The 18,357-nt window shown below is 46.3% G+C and overlaps 4 protein-coding genes across 4 annotated transcripts; all 4 read right to left on the reverse strand.

Annotated features, from left to right (window-relative positions):
• Positions 1–58: 58 nt before the first annotated feature.
• On the reverse strand, positions 59–1,861 carry BT62DRAFT_1053154 (protein disulfide isomerase; the record flags this gene model as incomplete). The annotated part of the gene is made up of 5 exons (XM_043178542.1): positions 59–489; positions 542–1,333; positions 1,381–1,464; positions 1,512–1,649; positions 1,698–1,861. 5 exons carry the CDS (start codon positions 1,859–1,861, stop codon positions 87–89), a joined length of 1,581 nt encoding a protein of 526 aa, XP_043042659.1. The 3' UTR covers positions 59–86.
• A 123-nt stretch (positions 1,862–1,984) lies between these two features.
• Positions 1,985–3,206, reverse strand: BT62DRAFT_917786 (uncharacterized protein; the record flags this gene model as incomplete). Its single annotated transcript, XM_043184059.1, has 3 exons — positions 1,985–2,012; positions 2,110–2,197; positions 2,252–3,206. The coding sequence occupies 3 exons, from the start codon at positions 3,204–3,206 to the stop codon at positions 1,985–1,987; spliced, it is 1,071 nt and encodes a 356-aa protein (XP_043042660.1).
• Positions 3,207–3,374: 168 nt separating this feature from the next.
• BT62DRAFT_1002733 (uncharacterized protein) lies at positions 3,375–5,347 on the reverse strand (the record flags this gene model as incomplete). Its single annotated transcript, XM_043176874.1, has 7 exons — positions 3,375–4,224; positions 4,278–4,520; positions 4,570–4,611; positions 4,667–4,709; positions 4,764–4,904; positions 4,964–5,247; positions 5,298–5,347. 7 exons carry the CDS (start codon positions 5,345–5,347, stop codon positions 3,375–3,377), a joined length of 1,653 nt encoding a protein of 550 aa, XP_043042661.1.
• Positions 5,348–7,224: 1,877 nt separating this feature from the next.
• On the reverse strand, positions 7,225–7,758 carry BT62DRAFT_917788 (uncharacterized protein; the record flags this gene model as incomplete). The annotated part of the gene is made up of 2 exons (XM_043184060.1): positions 7,225–7,339; positions 7,388–7,758. The coding sequence occupies 2 exons, from the start codon at positions 7,756–7,758 to the stop codon at positions 7,225–7,227; spliced, it is 486 nt and encodes a 161-aa protein (XP_043042662.1).
• Positions 7,759–18,357: the final 10,599 nt, after the last annotated feature.

The following is an 18,357-nucleotide window of genomic DNA, read 5'->3' on the forward strand; positions in this document are numbered from 1 at the left end:
TGAAAATTGCTAGAACCGGTAACTAATTTGGAGTCCGTACAACTGTACCTGCGGTCATGGCTTATACATTTACAAGATAGATTACATTACAGCTCGTCATGCTCCGATGGCGTCGTCGTCAACATGTTTTCGGAAGCGTCTCCAAGGGGTACTTGAGCAGGCTCCTCCTCAGGAACGACAACCTTGGTCAAGTTGTTGTTGGCATGCTCGGTAACGTAAGCTACGAGGCTGTCGAAACCTCGGTCACCTTCATAGTCAAGCCACTCGCGACTACCAGCGGGCTTGAATTTGAGGGTTGGGAAGCCTTGGACACGGAAGGGAACCGAGGGGGGGAGGTCATTTTCGGTCGCTTCCATCTTGGCACTGCAGAAAGTCAGTCGGGGTAAACGAGGGTAAGAGACGGCATACATCAAGATCTTGTCCTTTTGAGCCGCAAAGTGGTCACCGAGGTTGTCCCAAGTGGGCTTGAGGCGTTTGCAGTGTCCGCACCTTGGCGAGTGGTATTAATAGAGCAAGACTGATGAATGGAAAAAAAAAGTACCATGTGGCATAGAATTCAACGAAGACATCCTTGCTGTCATCAAAAACGACTTCATCAAACTGCTTTCCGACGAGAGTGAAGACACTCTCGTCTTGAGACTCGGGAATAGGCTGGCTCTTAAGTTCGGGAGTAAGCTTGTCCTCAAGGTACTGCTGGACCCATTCCTCAACAGCAGCAGCGGTGACCTCCTTGCTCTGGTCGTATGGGTACTTGAGCTGCTGCTTCAGGTTTTGCACAACAAAGCTAGGCCACTTAGCCTCTTGGAGGTTAAGAGCCTTGGCGTGGTCACCGAACTTGACAGCGTCAATCCAAACGAAGTTGACCTTGGACTTGAACTTTTCAGCGACTGGTCTGATTTCTGCGAGTTTGGCATCCTTTCCTTCGTCGGAGGGATCGAGGAACAGGTATGCAAGGGGTTTTTGGCTTTGAGCGTAAACGGCGTAGTTGTCCCCGTTGACTTCGTCGATGATGGGGATGGCGAGTTCTTCGAGCCATTCTGCAATGTCTTTGGATGTGGCGGAGGCGATTGGGTAAGGGAATTCGACACTGGGGGCGTCAAAAGAGCGGTAGACGAAGAGGGCGGGGGCAGATACACCGAGGGAGGCGAGTACTTGTGGGTCAGAGGATTGGCCAAAGAGGTAGTCATCGCGGTGGGCGTCTGCAGTCTTGGCGAACTCGACGGCCAGAGAGTCTGATGTATCTGAGACATAGGCGATAGCGACAACTTTGTCGGCAGACTGGAATTCAACGTGGTTTTCGGCAGTGACGGTGGAGACGGCGGGAAGGGACTGTCTGGAGAAGAGTCGGCGGACAAAGAATGAGTGATTCAGGGCTCTCACTTGATCATGTAGGCGACGATGCCATCAGCCTTGCGAGGGCCATTGTAGTCGGCGTATTGGCCGTTTTTGTATACTCGCAGTGTGCTGAGCAACGGTTAGATTGCATGACGGTAAGTGTATATTGTACTCACGGATAGCCACCAATACCGTTTGCTTGACAGAGATCAGCCTGGTCCACGCAGTCGACTTTGGCGAGCTTGATATTTTTCTCTTTAAGTTCCGTGGCAGCCTCTTCATAATGAGGAGCCAGAGCTTTGCAGTGTCCACACCTTTGGAGAGTATTGGTAAGAGACCAAAGAGGAGTAAAAGACACGTACCATGGAGCAAAGAACTCTACAAGAGTGAGGGGCTCGGGGTTGACGATATCGTCAAAGTCAGCGGCGGTAAGGCTGAGGACGTTAGAAGGGGCAGCGTCGGCGTCAGCAAAGACGGACGAGGCAAAGACGAGTGCTAGCGCTGGGGAAAGAAAAGAGTAGCGCATGGTAGGAAGGTATGAATGTGGTGATCGAGAATGAAGGAGCTTTTATAGGGATTACCGACGTAGTGCGGACTGACGTGTCATCTTTATCAGCTTCCATTCTTGGAAAAGTCAGCGAACGATCTATCAAAAAGAAAACTCCGAGAGTCCGCCGCTGAATCACATTATTGATGCAAACAATTACTATTCAAACATGCAGTTACAAAGTAGTCAAGTCAAAGCCACAGCCTTTTTGTCTACCAGTCACATACTGTTTCACAGACGGCTGGAAGGGACGAGGCGGTGGAAAGTCGTGGATAGGGAACGTATGGGATCCAGCACTGGCGGGAGGAGAGGGTACTGCGATGAATGATGAGGACACGCTACAGACATCATTCATGAAAGATCACCTACTTTTTCTTGTTGTCAGCGTTGACCCATTAGTGAGTCCGCCGGATGGTGCGCCACCGGCTGACGTGGTCCTTACCCTAGTTGCAAGGGGCACTAGACTAGCAGGACGTGACGGTGGCAGGGTCGGCGGCTGGTGCACAGCTTCAGACACGGCACGGACGCGTGTTGGTGGAGTGTGTCCGACTGCTGGCGGGGGTCTCCTTGACGGAGGCGGAGGTGCGACGCGTCCGAACGTGGTGGGCGGCCCGGTACTCGATGGCCGGGGAGGCGGTGGAGGCGGTGCACGACCAGGAAGAGTCGGTGGAACGGGGACGTGTCTGGTGGGAGACTGGGCGAGCTGTGAGCTGCCTCTAGGTGGAATAGCAGGCGGTGGGCGGGCAATAGAAAGTGGGCGGGCAGATGGCGACGCCATGCGAGGCGGGAGTGAAGGAGTTGGACGTGCTGGAGGAGCAGGGGAAGGAGTGGCTGGTGGGAGGCGAGGAGGCGGGCGGGTGCTCGTTGGTGGAGACGGCACCCGACGGGGTGGGGGCGGTGCACTCGACGGTGGGGAGGGTACTCTGCGGGGAGGCGTGGGGACTGACCTCGCGGGTAAAGTCGGAGTTGGTCGTGCGGGTGGTTTAGGAGTGGCGGGGACTGGTACGGGGCGTGGAGGCGGCACTGGACTAAGGACATCTCTTTTTGGAATGGACGGCGGCTTACCCAATGACGGCGCCTTCGCGGGACTGTTCTGTCCAGCCGGCTTCAGCTTTGGCATCCCCCCAGCAAACAGTCCCGCCAACTGAGGCGCTCCTCCTCCCATTGGCGATGGCGACCCAGAGTTCCCTGTCGAAATAGCTCCTCTTCCTCCACCGCCTCCTCCCTTGGGCGTATCCAGCGCTGGTGCACTGCGGTCATTCATTTCTGCCTTCTTCAGCTTCTTTCCTGCCTGGATCTGCTGAAGCAGAGCACTCGACGCCATCGTAGCGTAAAGGCAAGCAGTCTGTTTGTTCTTGTTGAATGTCTTTCCACTGCTATCCGCAGGACTCGGTCGTTACAGCTGAATTCGTTTCGCCAACAAGTATGGAGAACACTAAACTACTAACTCCAGATTAAAATAACTGTATCCCATTCCGCGACATAAATCAAGTTATACTCCCGGTCTCGTTTCCTTCTCCGGCCAAGGCAAAGCCTGGGGACTGCTATTAAAACAAGTCCTGCTTTCATTAGAAAGCATAGACCGCCGACTCTGAGTTATATTCAAATGCCCAGCTCCCTGAAACTGCATCGAACGTTCTAGCATCGAGGGTGCTTTCACAGATTCAGACCCATTTGACCCCACAGAACTTCCAGTCAAATGCCTCCGGATATCGGATGATAAAAGCAAGCTCGACGTCGTCACCAGCGACATAGAAGCTGTAGACACCGAAAACCGTGACTTTAAAAGCGGGTCATAGGCTACGGAATCTCGCATTCCTGACACCGGTGTGTCAGGCTTCACATCCAGATCCACAGACATGTTTGATGGTACGACTATCAGACGTGGACGGGCAAGGGGAGCAATGTGGTTGTCCATTGATAGCCCCATGAACCTGCTGGAGCTCGAGATCGATGATGTCTGTGGACCCGACAGTGGTGATCCCTTCGCTTCACAGTAAATTGGCAAAGGTCGGCTACGCTGTGCAACTTGGAAAACAGCTTCGTCAATGCTTCTCGCTGTTCTCGTATCGACACTTCGACTGCTACGCACAGTGTCGTAACCATTCAACCATCTCTCTCCAACCATCCTGGGGTCGTCCAAGCATTGTGCTGAATACGGATGCATCGGCAGGGATGCAATCGGAGACAACGGCCGAGTGATTGGTCCCAGGGGAAATCTAGACATACGTGGAGGCATAGGGATCATCTGTCGATCATCATGCTTTTCAAAGGGCAGATCCTCTGAAAATTCTGAGGATGGGGTTACCGAGTCAAAGGCTGATGATGTCTCTGTTGACAGACTACGCCCATTGAAACACACTAAAAGCAATTTAGTTTTACCATAATAACATACTAGAGGGACTTGCCAAGTATAAGGACTGAGCCGACACTGAAAGGAATGAATTCCCCCAAAACACCAATGAAAATCGCCGAAGGCACGATTGTCAGGAGATCAAAAACCATTAGAGAGCATGCCTGAACGATCTGCAGCCACTCCCTTCTTCTTTGTGAGTGCGTCAACACCAGGGTTCGGCCAACGACATAAATCTCCAGCAATGAGAACACCGATGAGGCAGCCAAGGAAGTTGGAAGAACACTGTCACATTGATTTACCTCTCCGTGATGACGACGATGGAAGCACTTACTGTTTCCTATAACACAGGAATATCTCGAGGTGATCATCTTCACTGATGTCAACGGGTCAAAATGAACCACAGCAACATACAGGTGTGAACGACATACGTTAGTGTGCCCGTGCCAACAGCATAATTTACAAAGTCGAGTCCTGTTTACATCAATGAAGAATGCAAAAAAAATAAGAAATAGTTTGTACACACACCTAATCCACAGAGTATCCACACAAGGTAGATGAAAGTCTCCAATCGCTTGATCCCCAATCGACGGAGCGCAAACAAAAGAAGGAATAATGCAACTACACGCGCGAACAGGACAGATAATCCACCCCAGGCCGCGACAAATGCTGCAACAACCATCCATCAGTTTCATATGTATTGTATTCCGTGCCAAGTACAAGCTTACAACAAAGAGCTCCCGTCTCAGAATGAAAAGAAAGTAGAGATGTAAAACAGGCAATGCTGGCTGACATAAAAAACAATGACAGTAAGAATAGAAGGACGGGACAGTCGCTCGTCAGGTTGAATAGTAACCCCGAGGCATCGTCAATCTCCGGATTGTCTTTCTGTGAGGATCGATGAGAGCGGGAGAAAATACGCGCAGCAACGTTCTGTAGAAAGGTCGACGTCGCCATATTATTGATAGCAGTGATGAAGACCCATCCTAGGAAGAAGGTAGCTACCTGACGGCTGTGATGCGGGTCAGCATCTTACATCCGGCGTAGACAATTACTACTTACTGGTCAGGGTGTTTGCTAACATCTTGGACAATAGGATTTACAACGCCCATATATACGTGACCACCAGCAAAGCAAATGTCGTCCAAAGACTGCAACACCTCTTCAAATTGTAAATAATGATTGACCGTTTTCTGAATGTCGTATTGGAAAATGACTGGAGGAGAAGGCTTCAAGAAGGATAAAAAAGCTCAGCTGTCGACGGGTCCTGCGTCGCAAAAGAAGAAATGAAAGAAAGGATGGCGGCGAAGAAAAGGAGCGAAATCAATGAAAAGTGAAGACAGCTGGAGAGGACCATTGGTCCGAGTTCCCAGTTCTCGGGAGGAACCCCCCAAAATAGGTAGGAAAGCCGTGAAGCCGTGTCGCCATCCGGATGAAATTTGTGAGCAAAGTGCGCTTTGTCATCGGGACAAAATCAGCCAAATTTCGTGTTTTTTTATCCGCACAAAATCAGGATGATGCCGTGTCGCAACTTGGCGCACAAACTCTGCGACAATGCTTGTCAGCCTTCTTCATGGTTACCCAGCAGTACTTTAGAAGCTAATGTCCTCAAAACGGGATGCTGTGTCAGTCATCCGGACAAACCCTAGGAGATTTGGTGGAAGCTGGGTGTGTCATGAAGCCCAAAATTTGGCGAAAAAGTTTTGAAACTGGCAAATGTGTGATCCTATTTCGGGCCTCTGCTGCCTGCTTGAGAAATAAGTGCAACTGAATACAATGAGAGCCTTAAGAACCACCCTCAATTAGATTGTAATGCATGAACAGCATATTGTAGTAATACAAGGGAGAGGTGGAAGGGTAACAAAAAAGTCACTAGTGAATCATACAATAGTAGTGCAATGGGATTTGGTTAGACATGGCAGAGCCAAAAAGGTATTTGAATGAGCCTTTGTAAGATGAGGACAGAGGCAAAGCCTCATCAGGCAAGAGTGATTACTAACAACAAAAGGGAAGAGGCAGATGTCAGGTGATGACACAAATGCCTAAGCACTGCAACTGCCAGGGTCTGACACGAACTAATGATAAAGTAAGATAATGAGGATAATAGAGGTGAGATAGAATCAGTGTGAGGGAAACAGGGGTAGTTGCACTGAGGATCAAAGAGTTGAGTTGGTATATAGACCTTAACTCAAGACTAGAGTATATCACTGTATACTATTGACTTAAATACTGTATAGAAAAGTCTCAGCAATCTCAAACCAAGCCATTGTCTTACTGCCTCAAACCAACTACTGTTATGATTTTTCCTTTTTTCCATTACCTTTCACCCCTATTTCATGCTTAGTCAGAAGGCACAAGACCATGGGAGAGCTTAGTCAGCACAACTAGCCCACCTATCAAGTCACTATAACAATCAAGCCCAACAATATACAAGCATCCCTTTTATGTACAGTAACGATGCTCAAGGACAATGGGCACTATGGACACAGACACACACAATAAGTAGTGATATAATTAGGAACAACTGTACAGTATTTAAGACCAATGCTCTCGCTGGTATACCCCAGCTTCGAGCTAAAGTTTATATATACCATTCTACCTCAAGTCGAGCATTTGACCTTGTATCACACTCCGCAGATATACCACAAGTGGACTCAGGTGATTCCTTGAAGTGCGAAGGAACACCTGTTTATCATGTGTATCTGCCCATGTGATGCTTGGGCCTAACAATTAGCTTGAAGCTTCTAGCTTCCCTTTCTCAAGCCCAATTGTGCTGAGAAACCGAATGCCCCTCACAACCTCCACTGACTCGAATTTCGATTATGAGTTCTTTGAACTCCTTTTCTTCATCATCGGAACACTGATAGGACTTTTGGTGATCATCCAGCTGTGCTGGGGATGCCATTCTATTACTGCATGGGCTCTCAGACATTACAATGAATTTCTGCATATTTGTGAAATTCTACAAAACGTAACCCCTGACCTCCCCCTATATGACATCCCAGAATCCTGACGAACGATCTACCAGCCTCCAGAAGCCGGGCCTAGCGGCACACATCCAGGGAATGGTAAAGAAGAAACGGAAAGACAATGCTCTCCCCGACCTGGAAACACAGACAGTAATATCCCAGGAGGGCACGGTATATTCGTACCAGGACCGCCCCCCAACCATGAGGATGAGGACCTCCCAGAAGACTTCTTCTGCCAGTCCCCCTCCTCCAATTCTGCCCCCCAAGCCCCTGGAATTGCTGACTATACCAGGGACTCTCTTGATACCCCTGAGATGGCTCGCCAACCCAGCCCCTGAACTTCTGGCAGCCAGCCTAACAGCCTCCGTCCTCCCACCTGAAACAGCTTGAGGATGGGGAGACCCCCTCCAAGCGATGAAGAGTGATGATGACAAGTATGAAAAGAAACCGTCCACTGGTACTTCCCGACCTGGGACTTTACCATCCTCTTTAACTATGACAACACCATATGACAGGAGGAGCGAAGGAGGCAGGATGAGCCGCAGCCAGTACATGGTGAGTCAGAGGAGTGGCAGAGGAGGAAGGCAGAGCAGTACAATGAGCAACATAGAAACAAGCAGTGAGAAGTTGAAAGAGCTTGGTTTGCCATCATCAATAAGGGCAACTGGTATGGACTATGTCCAGAGATCGCCAGCATCCTTGCACCCATACAAACCAACCCCTCACTGGCCCCCTCCTTCAAAGAACCCAGCACTCCAAGCAGTGGGTTCTCAGAGCACTGGGCAGATGAAACCTGAACCAGATGATACCCAAAGCCTCCAACCCCAGAATATCCTCCCTTCTCCCGAACCCCTAGCACCAACTTAGTATTTGGAAGTGACAAGTCCATCCTCAGACACTACAGGTTACGAGTCTCTGGGAATGCTCACATCCCTGCCTGAGCCCTCAGGGGGTTCCTCAGAAGTCAGGTGGTCGAACAGCTTATTCATGATGACTACAGAAACAATGTCTGCCACTATCATGAGCGAGTGGAGGTGGCATGAGCAACAGGAGGAAACAGATACCAATCCAACATTGGGATTCGACCTGCCTCCATCTATCAGAGACCCCCAGTCACTGGACTGAGTACCCAGTCAGGAGAGTGAAGCAATGATACTGCAAGAGGTCGCAGAGAGTTTTTATATCCAGCCTGTTGGTTCCCTCCTCGAGGAGGGCGACAAGGACAAGGAGGAAGAAGAAACTGAGAGCAGTGGACCACCCTGGGGACCTCCATATGACTTGTCCAAAGAAACAGATGAAGAAGAAGTACGAAGGCTTGCACAAAAGGAAAGGGAGCAGGAATATCAGGGGTATTACCTGCAGGGGATAAATTTCTTATGGTGCGATAGCACTTGGCTAACGTCACAAATGGGACAATTATATTTACATTCAGAACCTAACCAACGAGTAGAAATCCTGAGATGGGCAGCAATAGACTGTGCAGCCCAACTATACACTGAACGGCACCCCGAATACCCTATAAGCCAACCTCTGGCATACTCCTCAACACTCATCTGACCAATGCCGAGAACACCCCCTGTCACCCCATCTCGAGCTGTGTATCAGGCCCCTTCAGCATGAAGCATGACTACAGTCTCCAACCAGACCGCCGCAACAGCTCTCTGCCTCAGCCGCTCCCGAGGACAACCAAGAGCAGAGTACCTCAATCCCTGAGCCAGCAAAGGGAGCCGACTACTAGGGGGACAGCTACCATCAGATCAAGCTGGTCTGAGCAGAAAAGGAAAGGAACTAATACAAGACGATCCAGAGGCGGTGTGCCTCAGATTCACCATATGTGACAGAGTAATCGTCTGAGTTGAAGAACCCAAAGGGAGCCCAGTCACTGATGACCACTCCCTACACTCATTCCCCAGCCCACTGGGAGAATGGAATCAACCACCATTTGACAGGTGGCCTAACCCGATGGGTGCACTCCCTAATAACGCTAATGTCCTTCAGTGTCGCTCTGACCTCCTTCGAAAACTCCGCCCCTTCAAAGGGATTTCTGACGACATCGACCGATTTCTGGTCGACTGTAAACAATACTTCGAGGTCTACATCAGGTACTTGGGGACTGATATGAACAAAGTCGCATTCGCCACCTCTTATTTGGAAGAAAAGACCAAAACATGGTGGATCCTCATCTTCCCAAACTTCTGATCCACCACTCGGGGTCACTACCGGTATCCCTCATGGCCAGTGTTTAAAAAAATGTTGAACAACAAATTTATTGACCCTGTAGTGCAGGAAGTGCACAAACAAAAGATCAAGGAGTATAAGATGGGAGATAAGGTGGCAACAGATTACTTTGACGAGCTGAAACGGCTTGCCAAACTGGCCAGAATTAGGGAAGACATAGCAAATGATGGCTGGATGGTAGAAGCCCTCAAGCAAGAGATTCCCTTCTCATACCTCATGATGATCTCTGCAATAGGCATCAAACTGTTGATGCCAGTTGGGTACAATGAATGGAAGGAAAGGATCATCGAGATGTACAAGGAATGACAAAGACAGAAAGTGGAGGCTTCAACCTTGCAGGACTATAGCAAGAAATCGACACCACCAACCCTGAACAAGTTGGGGCAAACTGCCGGGAAATCATTGGGAACTCCTTTGGCACCTATCTATGGCAGCCAGAAGACTGAGACTGAGATGACATATACTGGCACCAGAAAGCCAATGGACATCGACCAAATGAAGAAAGAGGGCAAGTGCTTTAACTGCAGACTAAAGGGACACATGGCAAAGGATTGTCCAAAGAAGAAACAAACCCATGAAGACATATGGATGCAGATTGCCGAACTGCAAAAGAAAGATGAAGAACTTGAGAAGGAGATGAAGGTCAAGGAGGTAAAAGATGGGGCCGACCAGTGAGCGACTCCACTGGATCAGCCAAAGGACTTTATGGTGTGCAAACCCCAGCCGTTGATCGGACTTACAATACTTCTGTAGCTACATTTATGCCATTACAAACACATTCAAATATACCAACAGTTGATGCACAACCTAATGAGTTGCAAAAGAACACTCAATCGCCTCCAGGCCGAACAGAGGCAGAGGGCCCTTCGAGATGGCTCAAACCATTCGATACTGAGTGGATCTGGAGAGCCATAAAGGAGGCAGCCAATGAAAGTGTGGCCAAAGCCACTTTACAAGGATGGATACATAAGACCAGAATGGAGGAAGTCACAGAAGGAGTTATGAAGGCATTAATCGACTCCAAACGAAGCCAAGCCCTCAAATGGCTAGATGAGCTAAAAGGACCCTGGAAGTTCATCAGACGAACCAAAACCCTGGGACAGGATTTGACAATCAAGGCACAGATCGAAACTCTGACCAACTGAACACAACACTCAGTCACTGCCCTGATCGACAGCAGATGCACCAGAAGTTCGATTAATCACAGTTTCGTACTCCAAAATAAACTTCCCACCCAATCTACTGCCACCCTGATCCTCATGTATAACACTGACAGAACAAAGAATCAAGCTGGATCAATCATGGAGTTTGTCGAAATCCAACTAACCATTGGGGACCACTCTGAATGGATTGATCTCGCTGTAACGGATCTTGGGTCCAAGGAGTTATTCTTAGGATATGACTGGCTCATTCGACACAACCCACTTATCAATTGGAAAACTGGGCGACTCACCTTCGCCCGATGCCGGTGTCGAAAGATCCCATTCGAGTTATCTGATGAGGACCTGGAAGACAGGTGGGATGAGGAGATGGAAGACGGTGAGACCATTTTGGCTGTCGACCTACAAAAAGAGGCTCATATTCAGGTGATGCACCATGCCAATAACCTGGCAGCTAAAGCCAATGAAGGAAAGAAAGAGAAAACGTTTGAGAAAATGGTACTGGAGTGGGCGTGAGACTACAGGGACCTGTTCAAAAAGGAGAGTTTTGATGAACTCCCCTGCCTGAAGCCTTGGGATCATGCAATCAAACTGATTCCCAATGCCAGCGCCAACCTAGACTGCAAAACCTATCCTCTCGGTATCCAAGAACAGCAGGAACTTGATAAATTCCTTGACGAAAACCTGTCATCCAGGCACATCCAACCTTCCAAGTCCCCAATGACATCACCCTTCTTCTTCGTAAAGAAGAAGGATGGCAAACTCTGACTGGTCCAAGACTATTGCAAACTAAACGAGATGACCATCAAAAACCAATATCCATTACCCCTGATCTCGGAACTCATGGACAAGCTTCATGGAGCTAAATATTACACCAAGCTCGACATCTGCTGGGGATACAATAACATCAGAATTAAGAAAGGAGACGAGTGGAAAGCAGCTTTCTGAACCAACCGAGGGCTGTTCGAGCTAACAGTTATGTTTTTCAGCTTGACCAACTCTCTGGCCACCTTTCAATGAATGATGAACGACATATTTAAGGATCTCATTACCACAGGAAAGGTCACCATCTACCTGAACGACATCCTCATTATGTTCCAAACAAGAGAGGAGCATCATGACTTGGTTCGACAAGTGCTCACCCTTATGCGAAGGCATAAACTATTTCTCAAAGCGGAAAAATATGAGTTCAAGGTATCAGAAACAGAATACCTCAGAGTAATCATTAGCAAGGGAAGTATTAGGATGGACCCGATTAAGGTGGCAGAGGTAGTGGAATGGCCGACACTGACAAAGAAAAAGGAGCTACAATCCTTCCTCAGGTTCACAAACTTCTATTGAAGGTTTATCCGAGACTATAGCAAAATTGTTTGTCCAATGACCCAACTCACCAGTAACGCCCCTTGAGAATGAGGAAACACCCAACAACTTGCCTTTGATGACCTAAAAAGGCAACTGGCCAAGGACATAGTCCTGGCCATACTATCCCAAGAAGGAAAGTTCCATGTCGAGGCAGATTCAAATGATGGGGCCATAGGCACTGTATTGTCTCAAGAACAAGATGGGAAGTGGCGGCCAGTCGCCTTCCTCTCCAAGGTGTTAACCATGATGGAAAGGAACTATGAAATCTATGATAAGGAGTTATTGGCGATAATGATTGCCCTGGCAGAGTGGTGACATTATTTGATCAGCATCCCCATGACTTTCGAAATCTGGATGGATTACCAGAACCTTAGATGTTTCCAACAACTGCAAAAATTGAATTGATGACAAGCCCAATGGGTCACTGAGCTCACCCAATACTAATACACTCTTCACCATAAGGCCGGGGTGGTGAATAAAAAGGCCGACCTCCTCTCCTGACAGGCCGATCATGACCAAGGAGGAGATGACAATATAGAAGTCATAATGCTATGCCCCAAGCATTTTTGAGCATTAATCATGCCTACTGAAGAAGAGATCTATAAGCGGATCAAGAGTGCAATCCAAGACACCCAAAAATGGGACCAGAGAATCGCTCCCTCGCTGAATCATGAGCAGGGAATGACGAAGGAGGAAGAAATGATCCAATACGATGGAAGAATCTATATTCCATGAGACCACAATTTATGAAGAGAAATCATCGCCATGTGTCATGACTACGCCACTGCAGGACACCCCAGAATCACCAAAACCAAAGAGCTTGTCCTGCGAAATTATTGGTGGCTGAAACTTGGCAATGACATCATATCATATGTTAAAGCCTGCGAAACATGTCAAAGAGGAAAACCTTCCACACAGTCATGAGCAGCCCCCTTACACCTGAACGAGATACCATCATGTCCCTGGACCCATATCTCCATAGATATGATCACCAGTCTACCGGATTGTAACGGTTATGATGCAATACTCATTATTGTTGACCACTTCTTCAAAGCCATCATTCTGATTATGTGTTCAACAGAGTTAACATTGGAGGGGTGGGCCAAAATCCTATGAGATGAGGTCTATGCCAAATACAGCATGCCTCAGATAGTCATCTCAGACCGAGGACCTCAGTTTGTCTCGAAATTCCTCGATGACCTATACAAACTACTCAACATTAAGTGAAACGCATCAATGGCCTATCACCCACAGACCAATAGTCAAACTGAATGCACAAATCAGGAAGTGGAGAAGTATCTCTGACTGTTCATCAATTACTGACAAGACAACTGGGTCGAGTGGCTTGCACTAGCAGCTTTCCAACACAACAACAGAGTACATTCAGCTACCGGTCAAACCCTATTCTTCATCAATCATGGACGGCACCCTCACGTCGCCCAAACAATGCACTACAGAATGACAACACCGGCTTCTATGGACTTCGCCACGACTATGGCAAAAATCCATAATAAAACCAAAACCGCCCTTGAAAAAGCTGCCTCCACAATGACAAGACAATACAACAAACACTGTCGTCCAGCTCACACATACAACATCAACAACAAAGTTTGGCTAGACACGACAAACCTTCACCTACCTCAACTAAAGTGGAAGCTTGCTGACAAGCATACAGGTCCCTTCTCAATTATGGCCAAAATAGAGGAAAGTACCTATAAGCTATGCCTCCCAATAGGATGAAAAGTACATGATGTCTTCAACAAGTCACTCCTATTGCCGTATATCTCTCTCGCCTTCCCTAATCAGCAATGCCCACCACCTCCACCACCAGACCTAATCAATGACGAGGAACATTATGAAATTGACCAAATCTTAAATCATAAACTCCAAAAAGTCAAAGCACATGGTGGAGAATCAACAATGACAGTCAACTACCTCGTCAGCTGGAAAGGTTATGGCCCAGAATCCAACCAATAGATTAACAAAAAATACATGAAGGCAGATGAGGCAATACATGACTATGAACTATCCCTAAATTAAGCCATCAGGATGATAGTCTTAAGGAGGGGGTAATATTATGATTTTTCCTTTTTTCCATTATCTTTCACCCCTATTTCATGCTTAGTCAGAAGGCACAAGACCATGGAAGAGCTTAGTCAGTACAACTAGCTCGCCTATCAAGTCACTATAACAATCAAGCCCAATGACGCACAAGCATCCCTTTTATATATGGTAATGATGCTCAAGGACAATGGGCACCATGGACACAGACACACACAATAAGTAGTGATATAATTAGGAACAACTGTACAGTATTTAAGACCAATGCTCTTGCTGGTATACCTCAGCTTCAAGCTAAAGTTTATATATACCATTCTACCTCAAGTTGAGCATTTGACCTTGTATCACACTCCACAGATATACCACAAGTGGACTCAGGTGATTCCTTGAAGTGCGAAGGAACATCTGTTTATCATGTGTATCTGTCCACATGATGCTTGGGCCTAACAACTACTCATTGTCTAATGACAATGCCTCTAGCCTTATGGCTGTCTCAAACCAAGCCTTGGCTAAGCATGATTTAGAGGCTAAAATCATGATATTACTGTCACAATTTTTGCTTTAAATTATGACCTGCCAATGCTTACCAACCCCAACCTCAGACCAACCTTACAAAAGAATGATGAAGACATGATGACACTATAGCTATATCTTATTCATTGATGCACAATAAATGACAGAGAACAGCATGACAACTATCATCATCTCACACCTTTGTCATAATAGAAACTGTGGCATATGGAAGACTCATCATAGCAATAGTACAGCAGAGTGACAATGATGAATAAAAGCAAGAGCACAGTCATTATTACATCAGACAATGAGTAGAAAACATAGAAAGCAGACAATAGTCACCTGTAGAGCATAGAGTTTTTTAGACAGTATTTAAAGGCAGTTGTATACTCTGATGTACCTCAGTCTTAAGCTAAGATTTAAACTATCTGGTGTGAATACTCTTGCCCAACACAGCAGGCTATCTCTACCAGCCATACTCTCTTATTCTCCTTCATGAAATTCTTATTGCCTATCTCATCATTTTCATCATACTATTATACCAAAACCAAACCCAGACTCAGAATCCAGACTTAGACCATGGCAGGAGCAGTGCTAAACATTTGTGAGTGTTTAGTAGAAGCCTAACAATTAGCTTAAGACTTCACATGCTCCAGTCTGATAGCATTCTGCCAAGGACTAGTATATGAAACTCATGCTTGGAAATATTGTCACCACCTCTATTGCAGACACCTGCCTGTTCATCACAGTAACTGGAATCATTGGATACCATGTTGTATGGTTATCAAGAGAACAAAAAAAAAGAAGAAGAGAATTAGAAGAGTGGGAGAGCTAATAAAGAGTGAATCTCATCTGCCATGCCCTTCAACCAGCATCCTATACACTCCCAAGTCAGAAGAGCATTATCATCTGGCCACTGGTCTCAGAATCCACTGACACCAGCAGTATGGATTATATTGTCTGATCTCCAGGACCCAGAAGTATATGAACTGGAAGAGGAGTTGAACCTCTCTCTCTCATCATCAGACTGGCCATCTCTGATGAGGGAGAGTCAGTATGAGGAGATGATGGCCATACAGGCTGACCTCCAACTAGAGATGTGGCCACCCCCACTGCTGACTACTACTGAGAGCATATGTCTGGAGCTCTATCTGGACTTTACTCTAAGCAGATAAATGAGTCCAGTCTCACAGCCAGCATGTCCTGAAGCCTCTTGATCCAAGAGCAGGATGTCAGTCAGATCATTCTCAGAGTCAATGCATACAGCCTCAGAGGGAGTGAGTCTCAGTCTGCTGAATCAGAAATCATGGATCTATATAAGCCAGGCAGAGAGTATGAATTCATCCTCAACTGGCAAACACATATGGCAGAAGAATCTGCCTGGGCATTACTGACAGCTGAGAGAGTGGCAGATGGCTGACACCTATTGGTTAGGAATGGATAAAGAGCTCTAGTACCTTATGCTGCCAGAGCACACCAGAGATCTAGTGGACAGAGCATGAGTGGAAACTAAAGTAGCAGAAGTAGTATAGAATGCTGAGAGATGCTGAGAGCCTCCCTTTTTTTTCTCTTACCACATGTCTGAATGACCATCATCAGCAGGAAGCAGTCTAAGTAGCTGGAGAAGCCCAAACCCATTCTGAAACATCCAAACCCTGGCTTGACCAATCTGCCTGTTCACAGGAGCAGGATCTGAAAATGCCAGACCCCTGGCTCTATCAAAACTCTCTGACAAAGAGAAAGAAAGAAAAGAGCCAGCAGTGCTGTTTCTCCCACCCTCTGAAGAACCACCAGACCATTCTCAGTATAACTAGAGGCTGCAGTCCTTATCTAGGCCCAAAAAGCCAGTCCTACCACTAACACCACTGCTACTATCACTCAACACTCTGACTCTGTGGGAGCCCAAAACTATAGAGCCCTGAGGAAATTTAAAGCTGACTATAGCTCAGGAGCTAGTACTATTCAAAGGAGAAAGCCTGAACTTGAAATGCTTTTTCCAACAATATGAAGTGTATTTCAAGGTGTACAGTACCCACTTCTCTATAAGCCCCACTGAGTTCAGCCCTCATTGAGTAATATTCTGTACAACCCAGTTTGAAGGTGCAGCACAAAAATGATGGAGCTTACAGAAGGAGTACTTCTATAACCTGACTATGGGATGATAGAGATACTCCTTTTACCCACAGTTCAAAGAAGCTGTATAATGATGATTCAAGCTAGACACAGAATAAAAAGTTCATGCTGCCAGGTGGCAGGCTTTACAACAGATCAACTTCACTGATGCCAAGAAATTCTTTCAAGAATTTGAAGAATTAGCATATAAGACTGGAAAAATACATGATCATAAAGCTATGTTAGAGCAGATTAAGAATGTGATCCAACCCAATCTCTGCAATACCATTGCTCATAGAGACAATGATTTTCCCTCCACTTATAACAAGTGAAAAAGAAAGATTTTACAGATGGACTACAATTATTGAGTCAACACTCTCAGTCATAGAGAAGCAAAAGCCACTACAAGTAGACAAAAGGCTGTCACCAGTGGATCAGCTCTAAAAGAAACAACTATGAGTGATAAGAGAATAGGAACTGAAACTGTATATAGTGGCCAGAGGCAGCTGATAGATATAGATTATTATGATTTTCTTTATATTTTTTCTTTTTCTTATCTTATCAGAGCATTTATCTTATCTTGAGCACTTTTTCAAAGGGCATGGAAAAATTAGATAATCACAATAGATAGAGCACCATTATACTCAGTCACCTTGCCCACAGACAATTCTCTATTGTCTTACCTCTGATGATTAGGCAGAACTAGTATCATAGCACAGAACAGTACAATAGACAGTAGTTATATTTATTATAAGTTGAACAGTATATAAGTAGAATAGTTCTCATTGTAGTAGCCCAGCTTCAAGCTATAACTTTATCTCACACTATCTTCTCTTGAGTCTAGCCTGTCTCTAGTCTTGAAGCACTTTACCTATCAGAACACATTAAGTGGACTCTAGCATGATTGTATAAACATGATACAGTGCTATTTTATTATGTGTTCAGATCATATGTCAGTTAGATCTAACAGTTAGCTTGAAGCTGCCTGCTTCTCTTTTCTTATACACACTAGAGGCAAAGGAAACTGAATGCTATCAACTTGCAACCTCACAGACAACTTTTTCAAGCTCTTGAGCACCATTATTGACACTCTGCTTAGGCTTCTTATTATCATATATCTTTGCTAAGAAAACTAATCTGTCACTGTCTGGGTAATCAGGTATTATCAGGGTCTCTAAACAATTTACCACTGAACTCAAAATGTTATGCCTATTCTCCTTCTCTATGACCTCCCTCCTGAGCCTGCCTGAGCAACCAATGAGCTTGTGTAAGGAGCCATACCAGAAGCCACTCTGAAATCACAAATCTGGAAGTTTTTCTGACAGAAAAAGAAGAACTCAGATACTGCTGATAATACCACTGACACATTCTCTATCATGACCTGCTAAACCTCCCTTTGGTCTTAGACCATGAGGATGAAGATATTCCTGATGACTTTTTTGATACAGAACTATCTCCCACCCCTTCTACTGTCTCTCTAGAGCATGAAATTAAAAGCTGTACTTAAGACTTCCTTGATGCCATCAGAATGGTATTATGATTTTCCATTTTATTCTTTTTTTGAACCCCTATTTATGCTTATTAAGGCATCTAAACATGGTATTCAGAACCATGGGACAAAGCTTGGTCAGCACAACAGACTGAGCATAGTCATTCCAAATAGCCAACAATGACCGACAGCACATAATACCCTTTTATGTATGGTAA

Source organism: Guyanagaster necrorhizus, assembly GCF_019112545.1.
Source record: "Guyanagaster necrorhizus MCA 3950 unplaced genomic scaffold BT62scaffold_6, whole genome shotgun sequence".
NCBI classification, from domain to species: Eukaryota; Fungi; Basidiomycota; class Agaricomycetes; order Agaricales; family Physalacriaceae; genus Guyanagaster; species Guyanagaster necrorhizus.